The sequence below is a fragment of the Anomaloglossus baeobatrachus genome, chromosome 10, assembly GCF_048569485.1.
Source record: "Anomaloglossus baeobatrachus isolate aAnoBae1 chromosome 10, aAnoBae1.hap1, whole genome shotgun sequence".
Classification (NCBI taxonomy): domain Eukaryota; kingdom Metazoa; phylum Chordata; class Amphibia; order Anura; family Aromobatidae; genus Anomaloglossus; species Anomaloglossus baeobatrachus.
The window spans coordinates 212,801,529-212,823,153 of NC_134362.1; the positions used below are offsets into that span (position 1 = coordinate 212,801,529).

A 21,625-nucleotide genomic window follows, 5' to 3' on the forward strand; every position below is an offset into this window, starting at 1 on the left:
CAGGTACTGAGGATTAGACCCAGTATATAGGACAGGAGAAGTGGCACTGTGCAGTGTATATATACAGAATAATACAGATACTGAGGATTATACCCAGTATACAGGACAGGAGAAGTGGTACTGTGCAGTGTATATATACAGAATAATACAGGTACTGAGGATTAGACCCAGTATATAGGACAGGAGAAGTGGCACTGTGCAGTGTATATATACAGAATAATACAGATACTGAGGATTATACCCAGTATACAGGACAGGAGAAGTGGTACTGTGCAGTGTATATATACAGAATAGTACAGACACTGAGGATTACACCCAGTATACAGGACAGGAGAAGTGGTACTGTGCAGTGTATATATACAGAATAATACAGATACTGAGGATTACACCCAGTATACAGGACAGGAGAAGTGGTACTGTGTAGTGCATATATACAGAATAATACAGATACTGAGGATTATACCCAGTATACAGGACAGGAGAAGTGGTACTGTGCAGTGTATATATATACAGAATAGTACAGACACTGAGGATTACACCCAGTATACAGGACAGGAGAAGTGGTACTGTGCAGTGTATATATACAGAATAATACAGACACTGAGGATTACACCCAGTATACAGGACAGGAGAAGTGGTACTGTGCAGTGTATATATACAGAATAATACAGATACTGAGGATTACACCCAGTATACAGGACGGGAGAAGTGGTACTGTGCAGTGTATATATACATAATAATACAGGTACTGAGGATTAAACCCAGTATACAGGACGGGAGAAGTGGTACTGTGCAGTGTATATATACAGAACACAGGTACTGAGGATTAGACCCAGTATAGAGGACAGAAGAAGTGGTACTGTGCAGTGTATATATACAGAATAATACAGATACTGAGGATTACACCCAGTAAACAGGACAGGAGAAGTGGTACTGTGCAGTGTATATATACAGAATAATACAGATACTGAGGAATACACCCAGTATACAGGACAGGAGAAGTGGTACTGTGCAGTGTATATATACAGAATAATACAGATACTGAGGATTACACCCAGTATACAGGACAGGAGAAGTGGTACTGTGCAGTGTATATATACATAATAATACAGATACTGAGGATTAAACCCAGTATACAGGACAGGAGAAGTGGTACTGTGCAGTGTATATACAGAATAATACAGGTACTGAGGATTACACCCAGTATACAGGACAGAACAAGTGGTACTGTGCAGTGTATATATACATAATAATCCAGGTACTGAGGATTACACCCAGTATACAGGACAGAAGTGGCACTGTGCAGTGTATATATACAGAATAATACAGATACTGAGGATTACACCCAGTATACAGGACAGGAGAAGTGGTACTGTGCAGTGTATATATACAGAATACAGGTACTGAGGATTAGACCCAGTATACAGGACAGAAGAAGTGGTACTGTGCAGTGTGTATATATACAGAATAATACAGATACTGAGGATTACACCCAGTAAACTGGACAGGAGAAGTGGTACTGTGCAGTGTATATATACAGAATAATACAGGTACTGAGGATTACACCCAGTATACAGGACAGGAGGAGTGGTACTGTGCAGTGTATATATACAGAATAATACAGGTACTGAGGATTAGACCCAGTATACAGGACAGAAGAAGTGGTACTGTGCAGTGTGTATATATACAGAATAATACAGATACTGAGGATTACACCCAGTATACAGGACAGGAGAAGTGGTACTGTGCAGTGTATATATACAGAATAATACAGGTACTGAGGATTACACCCAGTATACAGGACAGGAGGAGTGGTACTGTGCAGTGTATATATACAGAATAATACAGGTACTGAGGATTAGACCCAGTATATAGGACAGGAGAAGTGGCACTGTGCAGTGTATATATACAGAATAATACAGGTACTGAGGATTAGACCCAGTATACAGGACAGAAGAAGTGGTACTGTGCAGTGTATATATACAGAATAATACAGATACTGAGGATTACACCCAGTATACAGGACAGGAGAAGTGGTACTGTGCAGTGTATATACAGAATAATACAGGTACTGAGGATTACACCCAGTATACAGGACAGGAGAAGTGGCACTGTGCAGTGTATATATACAGAATAATACAGATACTGAGGATTACACCCAGTATACAGGACAGGAGAAGTGGTACTGTGCAGTGTATATATACAGAATACAGGTACTGAGGATTAGACCCAGTATACAGGACAGGAGAAGTGGTACTGTGCAGTGTATATATACAGAATAATACAGATACTGAGGATTACACCCAGTATACAGGACAGGAGAAGTGGTACTGTGCAGTGTATATATACACAATAATACAGATACTGAGGATTAAACCCAGTATACAGGACAGGAGAAGTGGTACTGTGCAGTGTATATACAGAATAATACAGGTACTGAGGATTACACCCAGTATACAGGACAGGAGAAGTGGCACTGTGCAGTGTATATATACAGAATAATACAGATACTGAGGATTACACCCAGTATACAGGACAGGAGAAGTGGTACTGTGCAGTGTATATATACAGAATACAGGTACTGAGGATTAGACCCAGTATACAGGACAGAAGAAGTGGTAATGTGCAGTGTATATATACAGAATAATACAGATACTGAGGATTACACCCAGTATACAGGACAGGAGAAGTGGTACTGTGCAGTGTATATATACAGAATAATACAGGTACTGAGGATTAGACCCAGTATACAGGACAGAAGAAGTGGTACTGTGCAGTGTATATACAGAATAATACAGGTACTGAGGATTACACCCAGTATACAGGACAGAACAAGTGGTACTGTGCAGTGTATATATACACAATAATACAGATACTGAGGATTAAACCCAGTATACAGGACAGGAGAAGTGGTACTGTGCAGTGTATATATACAGAATAATACAGATACTGAGGATTACACCCAGTATACAGGACAGGAGAAGTGGTACTGTGCAGTGTATATACAGAATAATACAGGTACTGAGGATTACACCCAGTATACAGGACAGGAGAAGTGGTACTGTGCAGTGTATATATACAGAATAATACAGATACTGAGGATTACACCCAGTATACAGGACAGGAGAAGTGGTACTGTGCAGTGTATATATACAGAATAATACAGATACTGAGGATTACACCCACTATACAGGACAGGAGAAGTGGTACTGTGCAGTGTATATATACAGAATAATACAGATACTGAGGATTACTCCCAGTATACAGGACAGAACAAGTGGTACTGTGCAGTGTATATATACATAATAATACAGGTACTGAGGATTACACCCAGTATACAGGACAGGAGAAGTGGCACTGAGCAGTGTATATATACAGAATAATACAGATACTGAGGATTACACCCAGTATACAGGACAGGAGAAGTGGTACTGTGCAGTGTATATATACAGAATACAGGTACTGAGGATTAGACCCAGTATACAGGACAGAAGAAGTGGTACTGTGCAGTGTATATATACAGAATAATACAGATACTGAGGATTACACCCAGTAAACAGGACAGGAGAAGTGGTACTGTGCAGTGTATATATACATAATAATACAGGTACTGAGGATTAGACCCAGTATACAGGACAGGAGAAGTGGCACTGTGCAGTGTATATATACAGACTAATACAGGTACTGAAGATTACACCCAGTATACAGAACAGGAGAAGTGGTACTGTGCAGTGTATATATACAGAATAATACAGGTACTGAGGATTACACCCAGTATACAGGACAGGAGAAGTGGCACTGTGCAGTGTATATATACAGAATAATACAGGTACTGAGGATTACACCCAGTATACAGGACAGGAGAAGTGGTACTGTGCAGTGTATATATACATAATAATACAGGTACTGAGGATTAGACCCAGTATACAGGACAGGAGAAGTGGCACTGTGCAGTGTATATATACAGACTAATACAGGTACTGAGGATTACACCCAGTATACAGGACAGGAGAAGTGGCACTGTGCAGTGTATATATACAGAATAATACAGATACTGAGGATTACACCCAGTATACAGGACAGGAGAAGTGGTATTGTGCAGTGTATATATACATAATAATACAGGTACTGAGGATTACACCCAGTATACAGGACAGGAGAAGTGGTATTGTGCAGTGTATATATACATAATAATACAGGTACTGAGGATTACACCCAGTATACAGGACAGGAGAAGTGGTATTGTGCAGTGTATATATACAGAATAATACAGGTACTGAGGATTACACCCAGTATACAGGACAGGAGAAGTGGTACTGTGCAGTGTATATATACAGAATAATACAGATACTGAGGATTACACCCAGTATACAGGACAGGAGAAGTGGTACTGTGCAGTGTATATATACAGAATAATACAGATACTGAGGATTACACCCAGTATACAGGACAGGAGGAGTGGTACTGTGCAGTGTATATATACAGAATAATACAGATATTGAGGATTACACCCAGTATACAGGACAGAAGAAGTGGTACTGTGCAGTGTATATATACAGAATAATACAGACACTGAGGAATACACCCAGTATACAGGACAGGAGAAGTGGTACTGTGCAGTGTATATATACAGAATAATACAGATACTGAGGATTACACCCAATATACAGGACAGGAGGAGTGGCACTGTGCAGTGTATATATACAGAATAATACAGACACTGAGGATTACACCCAGTATACAGGACAGGAGAAGTGGTATTGTGCAGTGTATATATACATAATAATACAGGTACTGAGGATTACACCCAGTATACAGGACAGGAGAAGTGGTACTGTGCAGTGTATATATACAGAATAATACAGATACTGAGGATTACACCCAGTATACAGGACAGGAGAAGTGGTACTATGCAGCGTATATATACAGAATAATACAGATACTGAGGATTACACCCAGTATACAGGACAGGAGAAGTGGTACTGTGCAGTGTATATATACAGAATAATACAGACACTGAGGATTACACCCAGTATACAGGACAGGAGAAGTGGCACTGTGCAGTGTATATATACAGAATAATACAGACACTGAGGATTACACCCAGTATACAGGACAGGAGGAGTGGCACTGTGCAGTGTATATATACAGAATAATACAGACACTGAGGATTACACCCAGTATACAGGACAGGAGAAGTGGCACTGTGCAGTGTATATATACAGAATAATACAGACACTGAGGATTACACCCAGTATACAGGACAGGAGAAGTGGTACTGTGCAGTGTATATATACAGAATAATACAGACACTGAGGATTACACCCAGAATACAGGACAGGAGAAGTGGCACTGTGCAGTGTATATATACAGAATAATACAGATACTGAGGATTACACCCAGTAAACAGGACAGGAGAAGTGGTATTGTGCAGTGTATATATACAGAATAATACAGATACTGAGGATTACACCCAGTATACAGGACAGAAGAAATGGTACTGTGCAGTGTATATATACAGAATAATACAGATACTGAGGATTACACCCAGTATACAGGACAGGAGAAGAGGTACTGTGCAGTGTATATATACAGAATAATACAGATAATGAGGATTACACCCAGTATACAGGACAGGAGAAGTGGTACTGTGCAGTGTATATATACAGAATAATACAGATACTGAGGCTTACACCCAGTATACAGGACAGGAGAAGTGGTACTGTGCAGTGTATATATACAGAATAATACAGGTACTGAGGATTACACCCAGTATACAGGACAGGAGAAGTGGCACTGTGCAGTGTATATATACAGAATAATACAGGTACTGAGGATTACACCCAGTATACAGGACAGGAGAAGAGGTACTGTGCAGTGTATATATACAGAATAATACAGATAATGAGGATTACACCCAGTATACAGGACAGGAGAAGTGGTACTGTGCAGTGTATATATACAGAATAATACAGATACTGAGGATTACACCCAGTATACAGGACAGGAGAAGTGGTACTGTGCAGTGTATATACAGAATAATACAGATACTGAGGATTACACCCAGTATACAGGACAGGAGAAGTGGTACTGTGCAGTGTATATATACAGAATAATACAGATACTGAGGATTACACCCAGTATACAGGACAGGAGAAGTGGTACTGTGCCGTGTGTATATACAGAATAATACAGACACTGAGGATTACACCCAGTATACAGGACAGGAGAAGTGGTACTGTGCAGTGTATATATACAGAATAATACAGATACTGAGGATTACACCCAGTATACAGGACAGGAGAAGTGGTACTGTGCTGTGTATATATACAGAATAATACAGACACTGAGGATTACACCCAGTATACAGGACAGGCGAAGTGGTACTGTGCAGTGTATATATACAGAATACAGGCACTGAGGATTACACCCAGTATACAGGACAGGAGAAGTGGTACTGTGCAGTGTATATATACAGAATAATACAGGTACTGATGATTACACCCAGTATACAGGACAGGAGAAGTGGTACTGTGCAGTGTATATACAGAATAATACAGATACTGAGGATTACACCCAGTATACAGGACAGGAGAAGTGGTACTGTGCAGCGTATATATACATAACAATACAGGTACTGATGATTACACCCAGTATACAGGACAGGAGAAGTGGTACTGTGCAGTGTATATATACATAATAATACAGGTACTGATGATTACACCCAGTATACAGGACAGGAGAAGTGGTACTGTGCAGTGTATATATACAGAGGAGGAGGAGTGGTACTGTGCAGTGTATATATACAGAGGAGGAGGAGTGGTACTGTGCAGTGTATTTATACAGAGGAGGAGGAGTGGTACTGTGCAGTGTATATATACAGAGGAGGAGGAGTGGTACTGTGCAGTGTATATATACAGAGGAGGAGGAGTGGTACTGTGCAGTGTATATATACAGAATAATACAGGTACTGAGGATTACACCCAGTATACAGGACAGAAGTGGTACTGTGCAGTGTATATATACAGAATAATACAGATACTGAGGATTACACCCAGTATACAGGACAGGAGAAGTGGTACTGTGCAGTGTATATACAGAATAATACAGATACTGAGGATTACACCCAGTATACAGGACAGGAGAAGTGGTACTGTGCAGTGTATATATACAGAATAATACAGATACTGAGGATTACACCCAGTATACAGGACAGGAGAAGTGGTACTGTGCAGTGTATATATACAGAATAATACAGATACTGAGGATTACACCCAGTATACAGGACAGGAGAAGTGGTACTGTGCAGTGTATATATACAGAATAATACAGATACTGAGGATTACACCCAGTATACAGAACAGGAGAAGTGGCACTGTGCAGTGTATATATACAGAATAATACAGGTACTGAGGATTACACCCAGTATACAGGACAGAAGAAGTGGTACTGTGCAGTGTATATATACAGAGGAGGAAGAGTGGTACTGTGCAGTGTATATATACAGAGGAGAAGAAGTGGTACTGTGCAGTGTATATATACAGAGGAGGAGGACTGGTACTGTGCAGTGTATATATACAGAGGAGAAGAAGTGGTACTGTGCAGTGTATATATACAGAGGAGGAAGAGTGGTACTGTGCACTGTATATATACAGAGGAGGAGGAGTGGTACTGTGCAGTGTATATATACAGAGGAGGAGGAGTGGTACTGTGCAGTGTATATATACAGAGGAGGAGGAGTGGAATTGTGCAGTGTATATATACAGAGGAGGAGGAGTGGTATTGTGCAGTGTGTGTATATACAGAGGAGGAGGAGTGGTACTGTGCAGTGTATATATACAGAGGAGGAGGAGTGGTACTGTGCAGTGTATATATACAGAGGAGGAGTGGTACTGTGCAGTGTATATATACAGAGGAGGAGGAGTGGTATTGTGCAGTGTATATATACAGAGGAGGAGGAGTGGTACTGTGCAGTGTATATATACAGAGGAGGAGGAGTGGCACTGTGCAGTGTATATATACAGAGGAGAAGAAGTGGTACTGTGCAGTGTATATATACAGAGGAGGAGGAGTGGTACTATGCAGTGTATATATACAGAGGAGAAGGAGTGGTACTGTGCAGTGTATATATACAGAGGAGGAGGAGTGGTACTGTGCAGTGTATATATACAGAGGAGGAAGAGTGGTACTGTGCAGTGTATATATACAGAGGAGGAGGAGTGGTACTGTGCAGTGTATATATACAGAGGAGGAGCAGTGGTACTGTGCAGTGTATATATACAGAGGAGGAGGAGTGGTACTGTGCAGTGTATATATACAGAGGAGGAGGAGTGGTACTGTGCAGTGTATATATACAGAGGAGGAGGAGTGGTACTGTGCAGTGTATATATACAGAGGAGGAGGAGTGGTACTGTGCAGTGTATATATACAGAGGAGGAGGAGTGGTACTGTGCAGTGTATATATACAGAGGAGGAGGAGTGGTACTGTGCAGTGTATATATACAGAGGAGGAGGAGTGGTACTGTGCAGTGTATATATACAGAGGAGGAGGAGTGGTACTGTGCAGTGTATATATACAGAGGAGGAGGAGTGGTACTGTGCAGTGTATATATACAGAGGAGGAGGAGTGGTACTGTGCAGTGTATATATACAGAGGAGGAGGAGTGGTACTGTGCAGTGTATATATACAGAGGAGGAGGAGTGGTACTGTGCAGTGTATATATACAGAGGAGGAGGAGTGGTACTGTGCAGTGTATATATACAGAGGAGGAGGAGTGGTACTGTGCAGTGTATATATACAGAGGAGGAGGAGTGGTACTGTGCAGTGTATATATACAGAGGAGGAGGAGTGGTACTGTGCAGTGTATATATACAGAGGAGGAGGAGTGGTACTGTGCAGTGTATATATACAGAGGAGGAGGAGTGGTACTGTGCAGTGTATATATACAGAGGAGGAGGAGTGGTACTGTGCAGTGTATATATACAGAGGAGGAGGAGTGGTACTGTGCAGTGTGTATATACAGAGGAGAAGGAGTGGTACTGTGCAGTGTATATATACAGAGGAGGAGTGGTACTGTGCAGTGTATATATACAGAGGAGGAGTGGTACTGTGCAGTGTATATATACAGAGGAGGAGGAGTGGTACTGTGCAGTGTATATATACAGAGGAGGAGGAGTGGTACTGTGCAGTGTATATATACAGAGGAGGAGGAGTGGTACTGTGCAGTGTATATATACAGAGGAGGAGGAGTGGTACTGTGCAGTGTATATATACAGAGGAGGAGGAGTGGTACTGTGCAGTGTATATATACAGAGGAGGAGGAGTGGTACTGTGCAGTGTATATATACAGAGGAGGAGGAGTGGTACTGTGCAGTGTATATATACAGAGGAGGAGGAGTGGTACTGTGCAGTGTATATATACAGAGGAGGAGGAGTGGTACTGTGCAGTGTATATATACAGAGGAGGAGGAGTGGTACTGTGCAGTGTATATATACAGAGGAGGAGGAGTGGTACTGTGCAGTGTATATATACAGAGGAGGAGGAGTGGTACTGTGCAGTGTATATATACAGAGGAGGAGGAGTGGTACTGTGCAGTGTATATATACAGAGGAGGAGGAGTGGTACTGTGCAGTGTATATATACAGAGGAGGAGGAGTGGTACTGTGCAGTGTATATATACAGAGGAGGAGGAGTGGTACTGTGCAGTGTATATATACAGAGGAGGAGGAGTGGTACTGTGCAGTGTATATATACAGAGGAGGAGGAGTGGTACTGTGCAGTGTATATATACAGAGGAGGAGGAGTGGTACTGTGCAGTGTATATATACAGAGGAGGAGGAGTGGTACTGTGCAGTGTATATATACAGAGGAGGAGGAGTGGTACTGTGCAGTGTATATATACAGAGGAGGAGGAGTGGTACTGTGCAGTGTATATATACAGAGGAGGAGGAGTGGTACTGTGCAGTGTATATATACAGAGGAGGAGGAGTGGTACTGTGCAGTGTATATATACAGAGGAGGAGGAGTGGTACTGTGCAGTGTATATATACAGAGGAGGAGGAGTGGTACTGTGCAGTGTATATATACAGAGGAGGAGGAGTGGTACTGTGCAGTGTATATATACAGAGGAGGAGGAGTGGTACTGTGCAGTGTATATATACAGAGGAGGAGGAGTGGTACTGTGCAGTGTGTATATGCAGGTACTGAGGGTGGTACTGTGCAGTGTATATATACAGAGGAGGAGGAGTGGTACTGTGCAGTGTATATATACAGAGGAGGAGGAGTGGTACTGTGCAGTGTATATATACAGAGGAGGAGGAGTGGTACTGTGCAGTGTGTATATGCAGGTACTGAGGGTGGTACTGTGCAGTGTATATATACAGAGGAGGAGGAGTGGTACTGTGCAGTGTATATATACAGAGGAGGAGGAGTGGTACTGTGCAGTGTGTATATACAGAGGAGGAGGAGTGGTACTGTGCAGTGTATATATACAGAGGAGGAGGAGTGGTACTGTGCAGTGTGTATATGCAGGTACTGAGGGTGGTACTGTGCAGTGTATATATACAGAGGAGGAGGAGTGGTACTGTGCAGTGTATATATACAGAGGAGGAGGAGTGGTACTGTGCAGTGTGTATATGCAGGTACTGAGGGTGGTACTGTGCAGTGTATATATACAGAGGAGGAGGAGTGGTACTGTGCAGTGTATATATACAGAGGAGGAGGAGTGGTACTGTGCAGTGTGTATATACAGAGGAGGAGGAGTGGTACTGTGCAGTGTATATATACAGAGGAGGAGGAGTGGTACTGTGCAGTGTGTATATGCAGGTACTGAGGGTGGTACTGTGCAGTGTATATATACAGAGGAGGAGGAGTGGTACTGTGCAGTGTATATATACAGAGGAGGAGGAGTGGTACTGTGCAGTGTGTATATGCAGGTACTGAGGGTGGTATTGGTGCTGTTACTTTGTGTCTGTAGCAGGATGGTCTTTACATTGTGCATTGTACAAAAAATCGCTGTTACGTCATGGAAGGAAATTCTGACAACCTCCCCTAACAGTCCTTGTTTGTGTGAGCCGTGTTCGGATGCTGCGGTTTTGCTGGGCTTTTGTTACATATTGCGGTGCTTGCGGTGGATGAGTCCGGACGTCTCGTTCTTGTCTTTTTTTCCTTGTATTTACCGCAGATTTTACAGCAGCAATGAATGGGGAAGATTCCGCAGCAGGACCCGCAATCAGGCGACAGTCACACTTCAGACGGTTCGGATCCGTCAGGTCAGTGGTTGTGACGGATCCGTCGTTTTTCAGCTGCCAATGGATGTGTTATTTCCCAGGATTCAGTTCACAGGAATCCTGTGAAATAACTGATCCTTCGCGTCCGTTACATCCGTTGTGCGTCCGTTTTACGATGGATCTGTCATGATCCGTTTGTTTTTGGTACAGCCCAATAGGAGTGCAGGACATTTTGGTGATCTGTTCCTGTGTTTTACAGTTTGTAGAGAAAGGGGCAGAATAGATGTTGTTATAGGTAAAATTGTGTGTGGAATATCCCTCTCTGGAGCCTCGCACTGTGACTGTACATACTGGGCATGCTCAGTAGAACATGGCGGAATCCAGCCCCATAGACCGCCATTATACCTCGTGACGGATTGGGACGGAATCCTGCGCAGTAACAAACGATACAGTGTCAGCTCCTTCTGCCGGACGGTCAGTCACTCCACCACCGAGCCGGCACGCGGTGGATGCAATGTAAGGCCATCAGTCACTCCACCACCGAGCCGGCACGCGGTGGATGCAATGTAAGGCCATCAGTCACTCCACCACCGAGCCGGCACGCGGTGGATGCAATGTAAGGCCATCAGTCACTCCACCACCGAGCCGGCACGCAGTGGATGCAATGTAAGGCCATCAGTCAATCCACCACCGAGCCGGCACGCGGTGGATGCAATGTAAGGCCATCAGTCACTCCACCACCGAGCCGGCACGCGGTGGATGCAATGTAAGGCCATCAGTCAATCCACCACCGAGCCGGCACGCGGTGGATGCAATGTAAGGCCATCAGTCACTCCACTACCGAGCCGGCACGCGGTGGATGCAATGTAAGGCCATCAGTCACTCCACCACCGAGCTGGCACGCGGTGGATGCAATGTAAGGCCATCAGTCAATCCACCACAGAGCCGGCACGCGGTGGATGCAATGTAAGGCCATCAGTCACTCCACCACCGAGCCGGCACGCGGTGGATGCAATGTAAGGCCATCAGTAACAAGCCGTCACTAATACAAGTCTATGGGGAAAAAACTGAATCCTGTAAAATGTGTTGCCGGAGACCAAATTTCCTCAAGGCGACGGATTGTGACTGATGGAAAAACACTGCAGTGTGAATGCAGCCTGATCCGGGAAAACTGCAGCCTGATCCGGGAAAACTGCAGCCTGATCCGGGAAAACTGCAGCCTGATCCGGGAAAACTGCAGCCTGATCCGGGAAAACTGCAGCCTGATCCGGGAAAACTGCAGCCTGATCCGGGAAAACTGCAGCCTGATCCGGGAAAACTGCAGCCTGATCCGGGAAAACTGCAGCCTGATCCGGGAAAAACGCAGCCTGATCCGGGAAAACTGCAGCCTGATCCAGGAAAACTGCAGCCTGATCCAGGAAAACTGCAGCCTGATCCGGGAAAACTGCAGCCTGATCCGGGAAAACTGCAGCCTGATCCGGGAAAACTGCAGCCTGATCCGGGAAAAACGCAGCCTGATCCGGGAAAAACGCAGCCTGATCCGGGAAAAACGCAGCCTGATCCGGGAAAAACGCAGCCTGATCCGGGAAAAACGAAGCCTGATCCGGGAAAAACGCAGCCTGATCCGGGAGATGCAGACATTTTCCAATAGCGTTTTCCTACCAAGAAATGCAGACACTTCTGCACCAAATACTTAATGTGCGCACAAACCAGAGAGCAGACATTTAAGTCTGATCCCCAACCCCTTGTCTCCATCGCTCTGACCCCCGACCCCTTGTCTCCATTGCTCTGACCCCCGGTTCCTTGTCTCCATCGCTCTGACCCCCGGCCCCCTTGTCTCCATCGCTCTGACCCCCGACCCCTTGTCTCCATTGCTCTGACCCCCGGTTCCTTGTCTCCATCGCTCTGACCCCCGGACCCCTTGTCTCCATCGCTCTGACCCCCGACCCCTTGTCTCCATTGCTCTGACCCCCGGCCCCTTGTCTCCATCACTCTGATCCCTTGTCTCCATCGCTTTGGCCCCCCCAGCCCCTTGTCTCCATTGCTTTGATCCTGGAACTTTGTCTCCATCGCTCTGACCCCCAGCCCCTTGTCTCCATTGCTTTGATCCTGGACCCTTGTCTCCATCGCTCTGACTCCAGACCCCTTGTCTCCATCGCTCTGACCCCCGGTCTCTTGTCTTCATCGCTCTGACCCCCGGCCCCTTGTATCTATGGCTATGACCCCGGCCCCTTGTCTCTAGCGCTCTGACCCCGGCCCCTTGTCTCCATCGCTCTGACCCCCGACCCCTTGTCTCCATCGCTCTGACCCCTGGCCCCTTGTCTCCATTGCTCTGACCCCCGGTTCCTTGTCTCCATCGCTCTGACCCCCGGCCCCCTTGTCTCCATCGCTCTGACCCCCGACCCCTTGTCTCCATTGCTCTGACCCCCGGCCCCTTGTCTCCATCACTCTGATCCCTTGTCTCCATCGCTTTGGCCCCCCCAGCCCCTTGTCTCCATTGCTTTGATCCTGGAACTTTGTCTCCATCGCTCTGACCCCCAGCCCCTTGTCTCCATTGCTTTGATCCTGGACCCTTGTCTCCATCGCTCTGACTCCAGACCCCTTGTCTCCATCGCTCTGACCCCCGGTCTCTTGTCTTCATCGCTCTGACCCCCGGCCCCTTGTATCTATGGCTATGACCCCGGCCCCTTGTCTCTAGCGCTCTGACCCCGGGCCCCATGTCTCCATTGCTCTGACCCCGGGCCCCGTGTCTCCATCGCTTTGACCCCCCGGCCCCTTTTCTCCATCGCTCTGACCCCCGGCCTCGTGTCTCCATTGCTCTGACCCCTTGTCTCCATCGCTCTGACCCCCGGCCCCTTGTCTCCATCGCTGTGACCCCCGCACCTTGTCTCCATCGCCCCCTGACCCCTTATCTCCATCACTCTGATCCCTTGTCTCCATCGCTCTGATCCCCGGCCCCTTGTCTCCATTGCTGTGACCCTCAGCTTCTTGTCTCCATCGCTCTGACCCCCGGCCTCGTGTCTCCATCGCTGTGACCCCCGCACCTTGTCTCCATCGCCCCCTGACCCCTTATCTCCATCGCTGTGACCCCCGGCCCCTTGTCTCCATTGCTCTGACCCCTTGTCTCCATCGCTCTGACCCCCGGTCCCTTGTCTCCATCACTCTGACCCCCGGTCCCTTGTCTCCATCACTCTGACCCCCGACCCCTTGTCTCCATCGCTCTGACCTCTTGTTTCCATCACTTTGGCCCCCCAGCCCCTTGTCTCCATCGCTCTGACCCCCGGCCCCTTGTCTCTATCGTTCTGACCTCCAGATCCTTGTCTCCATCGCTGTGACCCCCGGCCCCTTGTCTCCATTGCTCTGACCCCCGGCCCCTTGTCTCCATCGCTCTGACCCCCGGCCCCCTTGTCTCCATCGCTCTGACCCCCAGCCTCGTGTCTCCATTGCTCTGACCCCCGGCCCCTTGTCTCCATCGCTCTGACCCCCGGCCCCCTTGTCTCCATCGCTCTGACCCCCGACCCCTTGTCTTCATCGCTCTGACCCCTGACCCCTTGTCTTCATTGCTCTGACCCCCGGCCCCGTGTTTCTATCGCTCTGACCCCCGGCCCATTGTCTCCATCACTCTGATCCCTTGTCTCCATCGCTTTGGCCCCCCCAGCCCCTTGTCTCCATTGCTTTGATCCTGGACCTTTGTCTTCATCGCTCTGACCCCCGGCCCCTTGTCTCCATTGCTCTTAATCCGGCCCCTTATCTCCATCCCTCTGACCCCCGGCCCCTTGTCTCCATCGCTCTGACCCCCGGCCCCTTGTCGTCATCCTTCTGACCCCCCGGCCCCTTGTCTCCATCGCTCTGACTCCCGGCCCCTTGTATCTATGGCTATGACCCCGGCCTCTTGTCTCTAGCGCTCTGACCCCGGGCCCCATGTCTCCATTGCTCTGACCCCGGGCCCCGTGTCTCCATCGCTTTGACCCCCCCGGCCCCTTGTCTCCATCGCTCTGACCCCCGGCCTCGTGTCTCCATTGCTCTGACCCCTTGTCTCCATCGCTCTGACCCCCGCACCTTGTCTCCATCGCCCCCTGACCCCTTATCTCCATCGCTCTGATCCCTTGTCTCCATCACTCTGATCCCTTGTCTCCATCGCTTTGGCCCCCTCAGCCCCTTGTCTCCATTGCTTTGATCCTGGACCTTTGTCTCCATCGCTCTGACCCTCGGCCTCTTGTCTCCATCGCTCTGACTCCCGACCCCTTGTCTCCATCGCTCTGACCCCCCCGGCCCCTTGTCTCCATCGCTCTGACCCCCGGCCCCTTGTCTCCATCGCTCTGACCCCCGGCCCCTTGTCTCCATCGCTCTGACCCCCCGGCCCCTTGTCTACATCGCTGTGACCCCCGCACCTTGTCTCCATCGCTCTGACCCCCGGCCCCTTGTCTCTAGCGCTCTGACCCCGGGCCCCATGTCTCCATTGCTCTGACCCCGGGCCCCGTGTCTCCATCGCTTTGACCCCCCCGGCCCCTTGTCTCCATCGCTCTGACCCCCGGCCTCGTGTCTCCATTGCTCTGACCCCCGGCCCCTTGTCTCCATCGCTGTGACCCCCGCACCTTGTCTCCATCGCCCCCTGATCCCTTATCTCCATCGCTCTGATCCCTTGTCTCCATCACTCTGATCCCTTGTCTCCATCGCTTTGGCCCCCTCAGCCCCTTGTCTCCATTGCTTTGATCCTGGACCTTTGTCTCCATCGCTCTGACCCTCGGCCTCTTGTCTCCATCGCTCTGACTCCCGACCCCTTGTCTCCATCGCTCTGACCCCCCCGGCCCCTTGTCTCCATCGCTCTGACCCCCGGCCCCTTGTCTCCATCGCTCTGACCCCCAGCCCCTTGTCTCCATCGCTCTGACCCCCCGGCCCCTTGTCTACATCGCTGTGACCCCCGCACCTTGTCTCCATCGCCCCCTGACCCCTTATCTCCATCGCTCTGATCCCTTGTCTCCATCGCTCTGATCCCCGGCCCCTTGTCTCCATCGCTCCGACCCCCGGCCCCTTGTCTCCATCGCTCTGATCCCCGGCCCCTTGTCTCCATCGCTCTGACCCCCGGCCCCTTGTCTCCATCGCTCTGACCCCCGGCCCCTTGTCTCCATCGCTCCGACCCCCGGCCCCTTGTCTCCATCGCTCCGACCCCCGGCCCCTTGTCTCCATCGCTCCGACCCCCGGCCCCTTGTCTCCATCGCTCTGACCCCATGTCTCCATCGCTCTGACCCCCGGTCCCGTGTCTCCATCGCTCTGGCCCCGTGTCTCCATCGCTCTGACCCCTTGTCTCCATCGCTCTGACCCCGTGTCTCCATCGCTCTGACCCCTTGTCTCCATCGCTCTGACCCCCGGTCCCGTGTCTCCATCGCTCTGACCCCATGTCTCCATCGCTCTGACCCCCGGTCCCGTGTCTCCATCGCTCTGGCCCCGTGTCTCCATCGCTCTGACCCCTTGTCTCCATCGCTCTGACCCCGTGTCTCCATCGCTCTGACCCCGTGTCTCCATCGCTCTGACCCCGTGTCTCCATCGCTCTGACCCCGTGTCTCCATCGCTCTGACCCCGTGTCTCCATCGCTCTGGCCCCGTGTCTCCATCGCTCTGACCCCGTGTCTCCATCGCTGACCCCGTGTCTCCACAGCTCTGACCCCGTGTCTCCACAGCTCTGACCCCGTGTCTCCATCGCTCTGACCCCCGGTCTCGTGTCTCCATCACTCTGACCCCTTGGCTCCATCGCTCTAATCCCCGGCCCCCATGTCTCCATCGCTCTGACCCCCGGCCCCTTGTCTCCATCGCTCTGACCCCCGGCCCCTTGTCTCCATCGCTCTGACCCCCGGCCCCCATGTCTCCATCGCTCTGACCCCCGGCCCCGTGTCTCCATCGCTCTGACCCCCGACCCCGTGTCTCCATCGCTCTGGCCCCGTGTCTCCATCGCTCTGACCCCGTGTCTCCATCGCTCTGACCCCGTGTCTCCATCGCTCTGACCCCGTGTCTCCATCGCTCTGACCCCGTGTCTCCATCGCTCTGACCCCCGGCCCCTTGTCTCCATCGCTCTAACCCCTGACCCCGTGTCTCCATCGCTCTGGCCCCGTGTCTCCATCGCTCTGACCCCGTGTCTCCATCGCTCTGACCCCGTGTCTCCATCGCTCCGACCCCCGGCCCCTTGTCTCCATCGCTCTGACCCCCGACCCCGTGTCTCCATCGCTCTGGCCCCGTGTCTCCATCGCTCTGACCCCGTGTCTCCATCGCTCTGACCCCGTGTCTCCATCGCTCTGACCCCGTGTCTCCATCGCTCTGACCCCCGGCCCCTTGTCTCCGTCGCTCTGGCCCCGTGTCTCCATCGCTCTGACCCCGTGTCTCCATCGCTCTGACCCCCGGCCCCTTGTCTCCATCGCTCTGACCCCCGACCCCGTGTCTCCATCGCTCTGGCCCCGTGTCTCCATCGCTCTGACCCCGTGTCTCCATCGCTCTGACCCCGTGTCTCCATCGCTCCGACCCCCGGCCCCTTGTCTCCATCGCTCTGACCCCCGACCCCGTGTCTCCATCGCTCTGGCCCCGTGTCTCCATCGCTCTGACCCCGTGTCTCCATCGCTCTGACCCCGTGTCTCCATCGCTCTGACCCCGTGTCTCCATCGCTCTGACCCCGTGTCTCCATCGCTCTGACCCCCGGCCCCTTGTCTCCATCGCTCTGACCCCCGACCCCGTGTCTCCATCGCTCTGGCCCCGTGTCTCCATCGCTCTGACCCCGTGTCTCCATCGCTCTGGCCCCGTGTCTCCATCGCTCTGGCCCCGTGTCTCCATCGCTCTGACCCCCGGCCCCTTGTCTCCGTCGCTCTGGCCCCGTGTCTCCATCGCTCTGACCCCTTGTCTCCATCGCTCTGACCCCCGGCCCCCATGTCTCCATCGCTCTGACCCCCGACCCCGTGTCTCCATCGCTCTGGCCCCGTGTCTCCATCGCTCTGACCCCGTGTCTCCATCGCTCTGACCCCGTGTCTCCATCGCTCTGACCCCGTGTCTCCATCGCTCTGACCTCCGGCCCCTTGTCTCCATCGCTCTGGCCCCGTGTCTCCATCGCTCTGACCCCTTGTCTCCATCGCTCTGACCCCCGGCCCCCATGTCTCCATCGCTCTGACCTCCGGCCCCTTGTCTCCGTCGCTCTGGCCCCGTGTCTCCATCGCTCTGACCCCTTGTCTCCATCGCTCTGACCCCCTGCCCCCATGTCTCCATCGCTCTGACCCCCGGCCCCTTGTCTCCATCGCTCTGGCCCCGTGTCTCCATCGCTCTGACCCCCGGTCCCTTGTCTTCATCACTCTGACCCCCGACCCCGTGTCTCCATCGCTCTGGCCCCGTGTCTCCATCGCTCTGACCCCCGGCCCCCATGTCTCCATCGCTCTGACCCCCGGCCCCTTGTCTCCGTCGCTCTGGCCCCGTGTCTCCATCGCTCTGACCCCTTGTCTCCATCGCTCTGACCCCCGGCCCCCATGTCTCCATCGCTCTGACCCCCGGCCCCTTGTCTCCATCGCTCTGGCCCCGTGTCTCCGTCTCTGTGACCTTCAGGGCAGACATTTGGGGGTCTCGGCTCTGATGAGGGGTGTGCTGGCCCTGCTGGTGGCGGGGCCGGTGCCGCAGGATGCCCGGCAGGTGCGGGGGGCAGAGGGTGGCATTCCCGGTAACACCCTGGTAATGCAGGGGTGAGATGCTCTGCAGCAGCCTCCTGCCACTTACACAAAGATGGCAGCCCCTCCCCCACCGCCGGGAGATGACAGACCCCGGGAGATGAGTGCGACCCCCGGTACCTTCATGTCATTGATGATGGCCTGGAAGAGCCCCCCCAGCGCGCCGCACTCCTTGTCCACCGCCTCCATGCTGCGCAGATGTGGGGGAGCGGTGCGGGGACCGGGGTGACGGGCGGCAGCGGGAGTCCGGAGCGGGCAGTCACTCAGTGTCCGCGGTCACAGCCGCCAGCATCCTCCTTATCCGGGAGAGACGGCGCCCGGGCTCTGCAGCGATCCGCCTGCCGCTGCCTGCACTGCAGACTGGGGAGAGGGGAGGAGGAGGAGGGAGCTGTGACAGCCGGAGGGGAGGGGGCGCTGTCTGCGGAGCCCCGGATCATCCCCGAGCCCGCACTGCCCCGACCTGCCCCGGTGACGTCATGAGTGTGCCCCGACCTCCCCAGTGATGTCAGATGTGTGCCCCGACCTCCCCAGTGACGTCATATGTGTGCCCCGTCCTCCCCAGTGATGTCATATGTGTGCCCCGACCTGCCCCGGTGAAGTCATGTGTGTGCCCCGACCTCCCCAGTGATGTCATATGTGTGCCCCGACCTGCCCCAGTGATGTCACGTGTGTGCCCCGAACTGCCCCAGTGACATCATATGTGTGCCCCGACCTCCCCAGTGATGTCATATGTGTGCCCCAACCTCCTCAGAGACGTCATATGTGTGCCCTGACCTGCCGCAGTGATACCATGTGTGTGCCCCAACCTGCCCCAGTGATGTCATATGTGTGCCCCGACCTCCCCAGTGATGTCACATGTGTGCCCCGACCTCCTCAGTGACGTCACATGTGTGCCCCGACCTCCTCAGTGATGTCATGTGTGCCCCGACCTGCCCCAGTGACGTCACATGTGTGCCCCGACCTCCCCAGTGATGTCATGTGTGTGCCCCGACCTCCTCAGTGACGTCATGTGTGTGCCCCAACCTGCCCCAGTGACGTCGTGTGTGCCCCAGTGACATCATATGTGTGCCCCAACCTGCCCTGCTGACGTCACATGTGTGCCCTGACCTGCCCCTGTGACGTCACGTGTGTGCCCCGACCTGCCCCGGTCACGTCATATGTGTGCCCCAACCTGCCCCGGAGATGTTAAATGTGTGCCCTCCTCAGTGATGTCATGTGTGCCCCGACCTCCTCAGTGACGTCACATGTGTGCCCCGACCTCCTCAGTGATGTCATATGTGTGCCCCGACCTCCTCAGTGATGTCACATGTGTGCCCCGACCTTCTCAGTGATGTCATGTGTGCCCCGACCTCCTCAGTGACGTCACATGTGTGCCTCGACCTCCTCAGTGATGTCATATGTGTGCCCCGAACTGCCCCAGTGACGTCACATGTGTGCCCCGACCTCCCCAGTGATGTCACATGTGTGCCCCGACCTCCCCAGTGAAGTCATATGTGTGCCCCGACCTCCCCAGTGATGTCATATGTGTGCCCCGACCTCCCCAGTGATGTCATGTGTGTGCCCCGACCTCCCCAGTGACGTCATATGTGTGCCCCGACCTGCCCCGGTGATATCATATGTGTGCCTCAACCTCCCCTGGTGATGTCATATGTGTGCTCCGACCTCACCAGTAATGTCATATGTGTGCCTCAACCTCCCCTGGTGATGTCACGTGTGTGTCCCAACCTGCCCCAGTGATGTCACGTGTGTGCCCCGACCTGCCTCAGTGATGTCGTGTGTTCCCCGACCTGCCCCACTGATGTCATATGTGTGCCCCGACCTCCCGAGTGAAGTCATGTGTGTGCCCCGACCTCCCCAGTGATGTAACATGTGTGCCCCAACCTGCCCCAGTGATGTCACGTGTGTGCCCCGAACTGCCCCAGTGACATCATATGTGTGCCCCGACCTGCCGCAGTGATACCATGTGTGTGCCCCAACCTCCTCAGTGATTTCATATGTGTGCCCCGACCTCCCCAGTGATGTCATATGTGTGCCCTGACCTGCCCCAGTGACATCATATGTGTGCCCCGACCTGCCCCAGTGACATCATATGTGTGCCCCGACCTGCCGCAGTGATACCATATGTGTGCCCCGACCTCCCCAGTGATGTCATATGTGTGCCCCGACCTGCCCCAGTGACGTCACATGTGTGCGACGACCTCCTCAGTGACGTCACATGTGTGCGCCGACCTCCTCAGTGATGTCACATGTGTGCCCCGACCTCCTCAGTGATGTCATATGTGTGCCCCGACCTCCTCAGTGACGTCACATGTGTGCCCCGACCTGCCCCGGTCACGTCATATGTGTGCCCCAACCTGCCCCGGGGATGTTAAATGTGTGCCCTCCTCAGTGATGTCATGTGTGCCCCGACCTCCTCAGTGACGTCACATGTGTGCCCCGACCTCCTCTGTGATGTCATGTGTGCCCCGACCTGCCCCAGTGACGTCACATGTGTGCCCCGACCTCCCCAGTGATGTCACATGTGTGCCCCGACCTCCCCAGTGATGTCATATGTGTGCCCCGACCTCCCCAGTGATGTCATATGTGTGCCCCGACCTCCCCAGTGATGTCATGTGTGTGCCCCGACCTCCCCAGTGACGTCATATGTGTGCCCCGACCTGCCCTGGTGATATCATATGTGTGCCTCAACCTCCCCTGGTGATGTC

General features: G+C 51.6%; 1 protein-coding gene across 4 annotated transcripts in view; it reads right to left on the bottom strand.

The window, feature by feature from the left end:
- Positions 1 to 19,369, bottom strand: part of MTSS2 (MTSS I-BAR domain containing 2) — a 71,974-nt gene extending 52,605 nt beyond the window's left edge. For all 4 annotated transcript variants that reach the window (XM_075326268.1, XM_075326266.1, XM_075326267.1 and 1 more), the window contains exon 1: positions 19,041 to 19,369. In XM_075326268.1, the coding sequence (XP_075182383.1) occupies positions 19,041 to 19,109 (69 nt within the window). In that variant the 5' untranslated portion in view covers positions 19,110 to 19,369. The remainder of the gene's footprint in view (positions 1 to 19,040) is intronic.
- Positions 19,370 to 21,625: the final 2,256 nt, after the last annotated feature.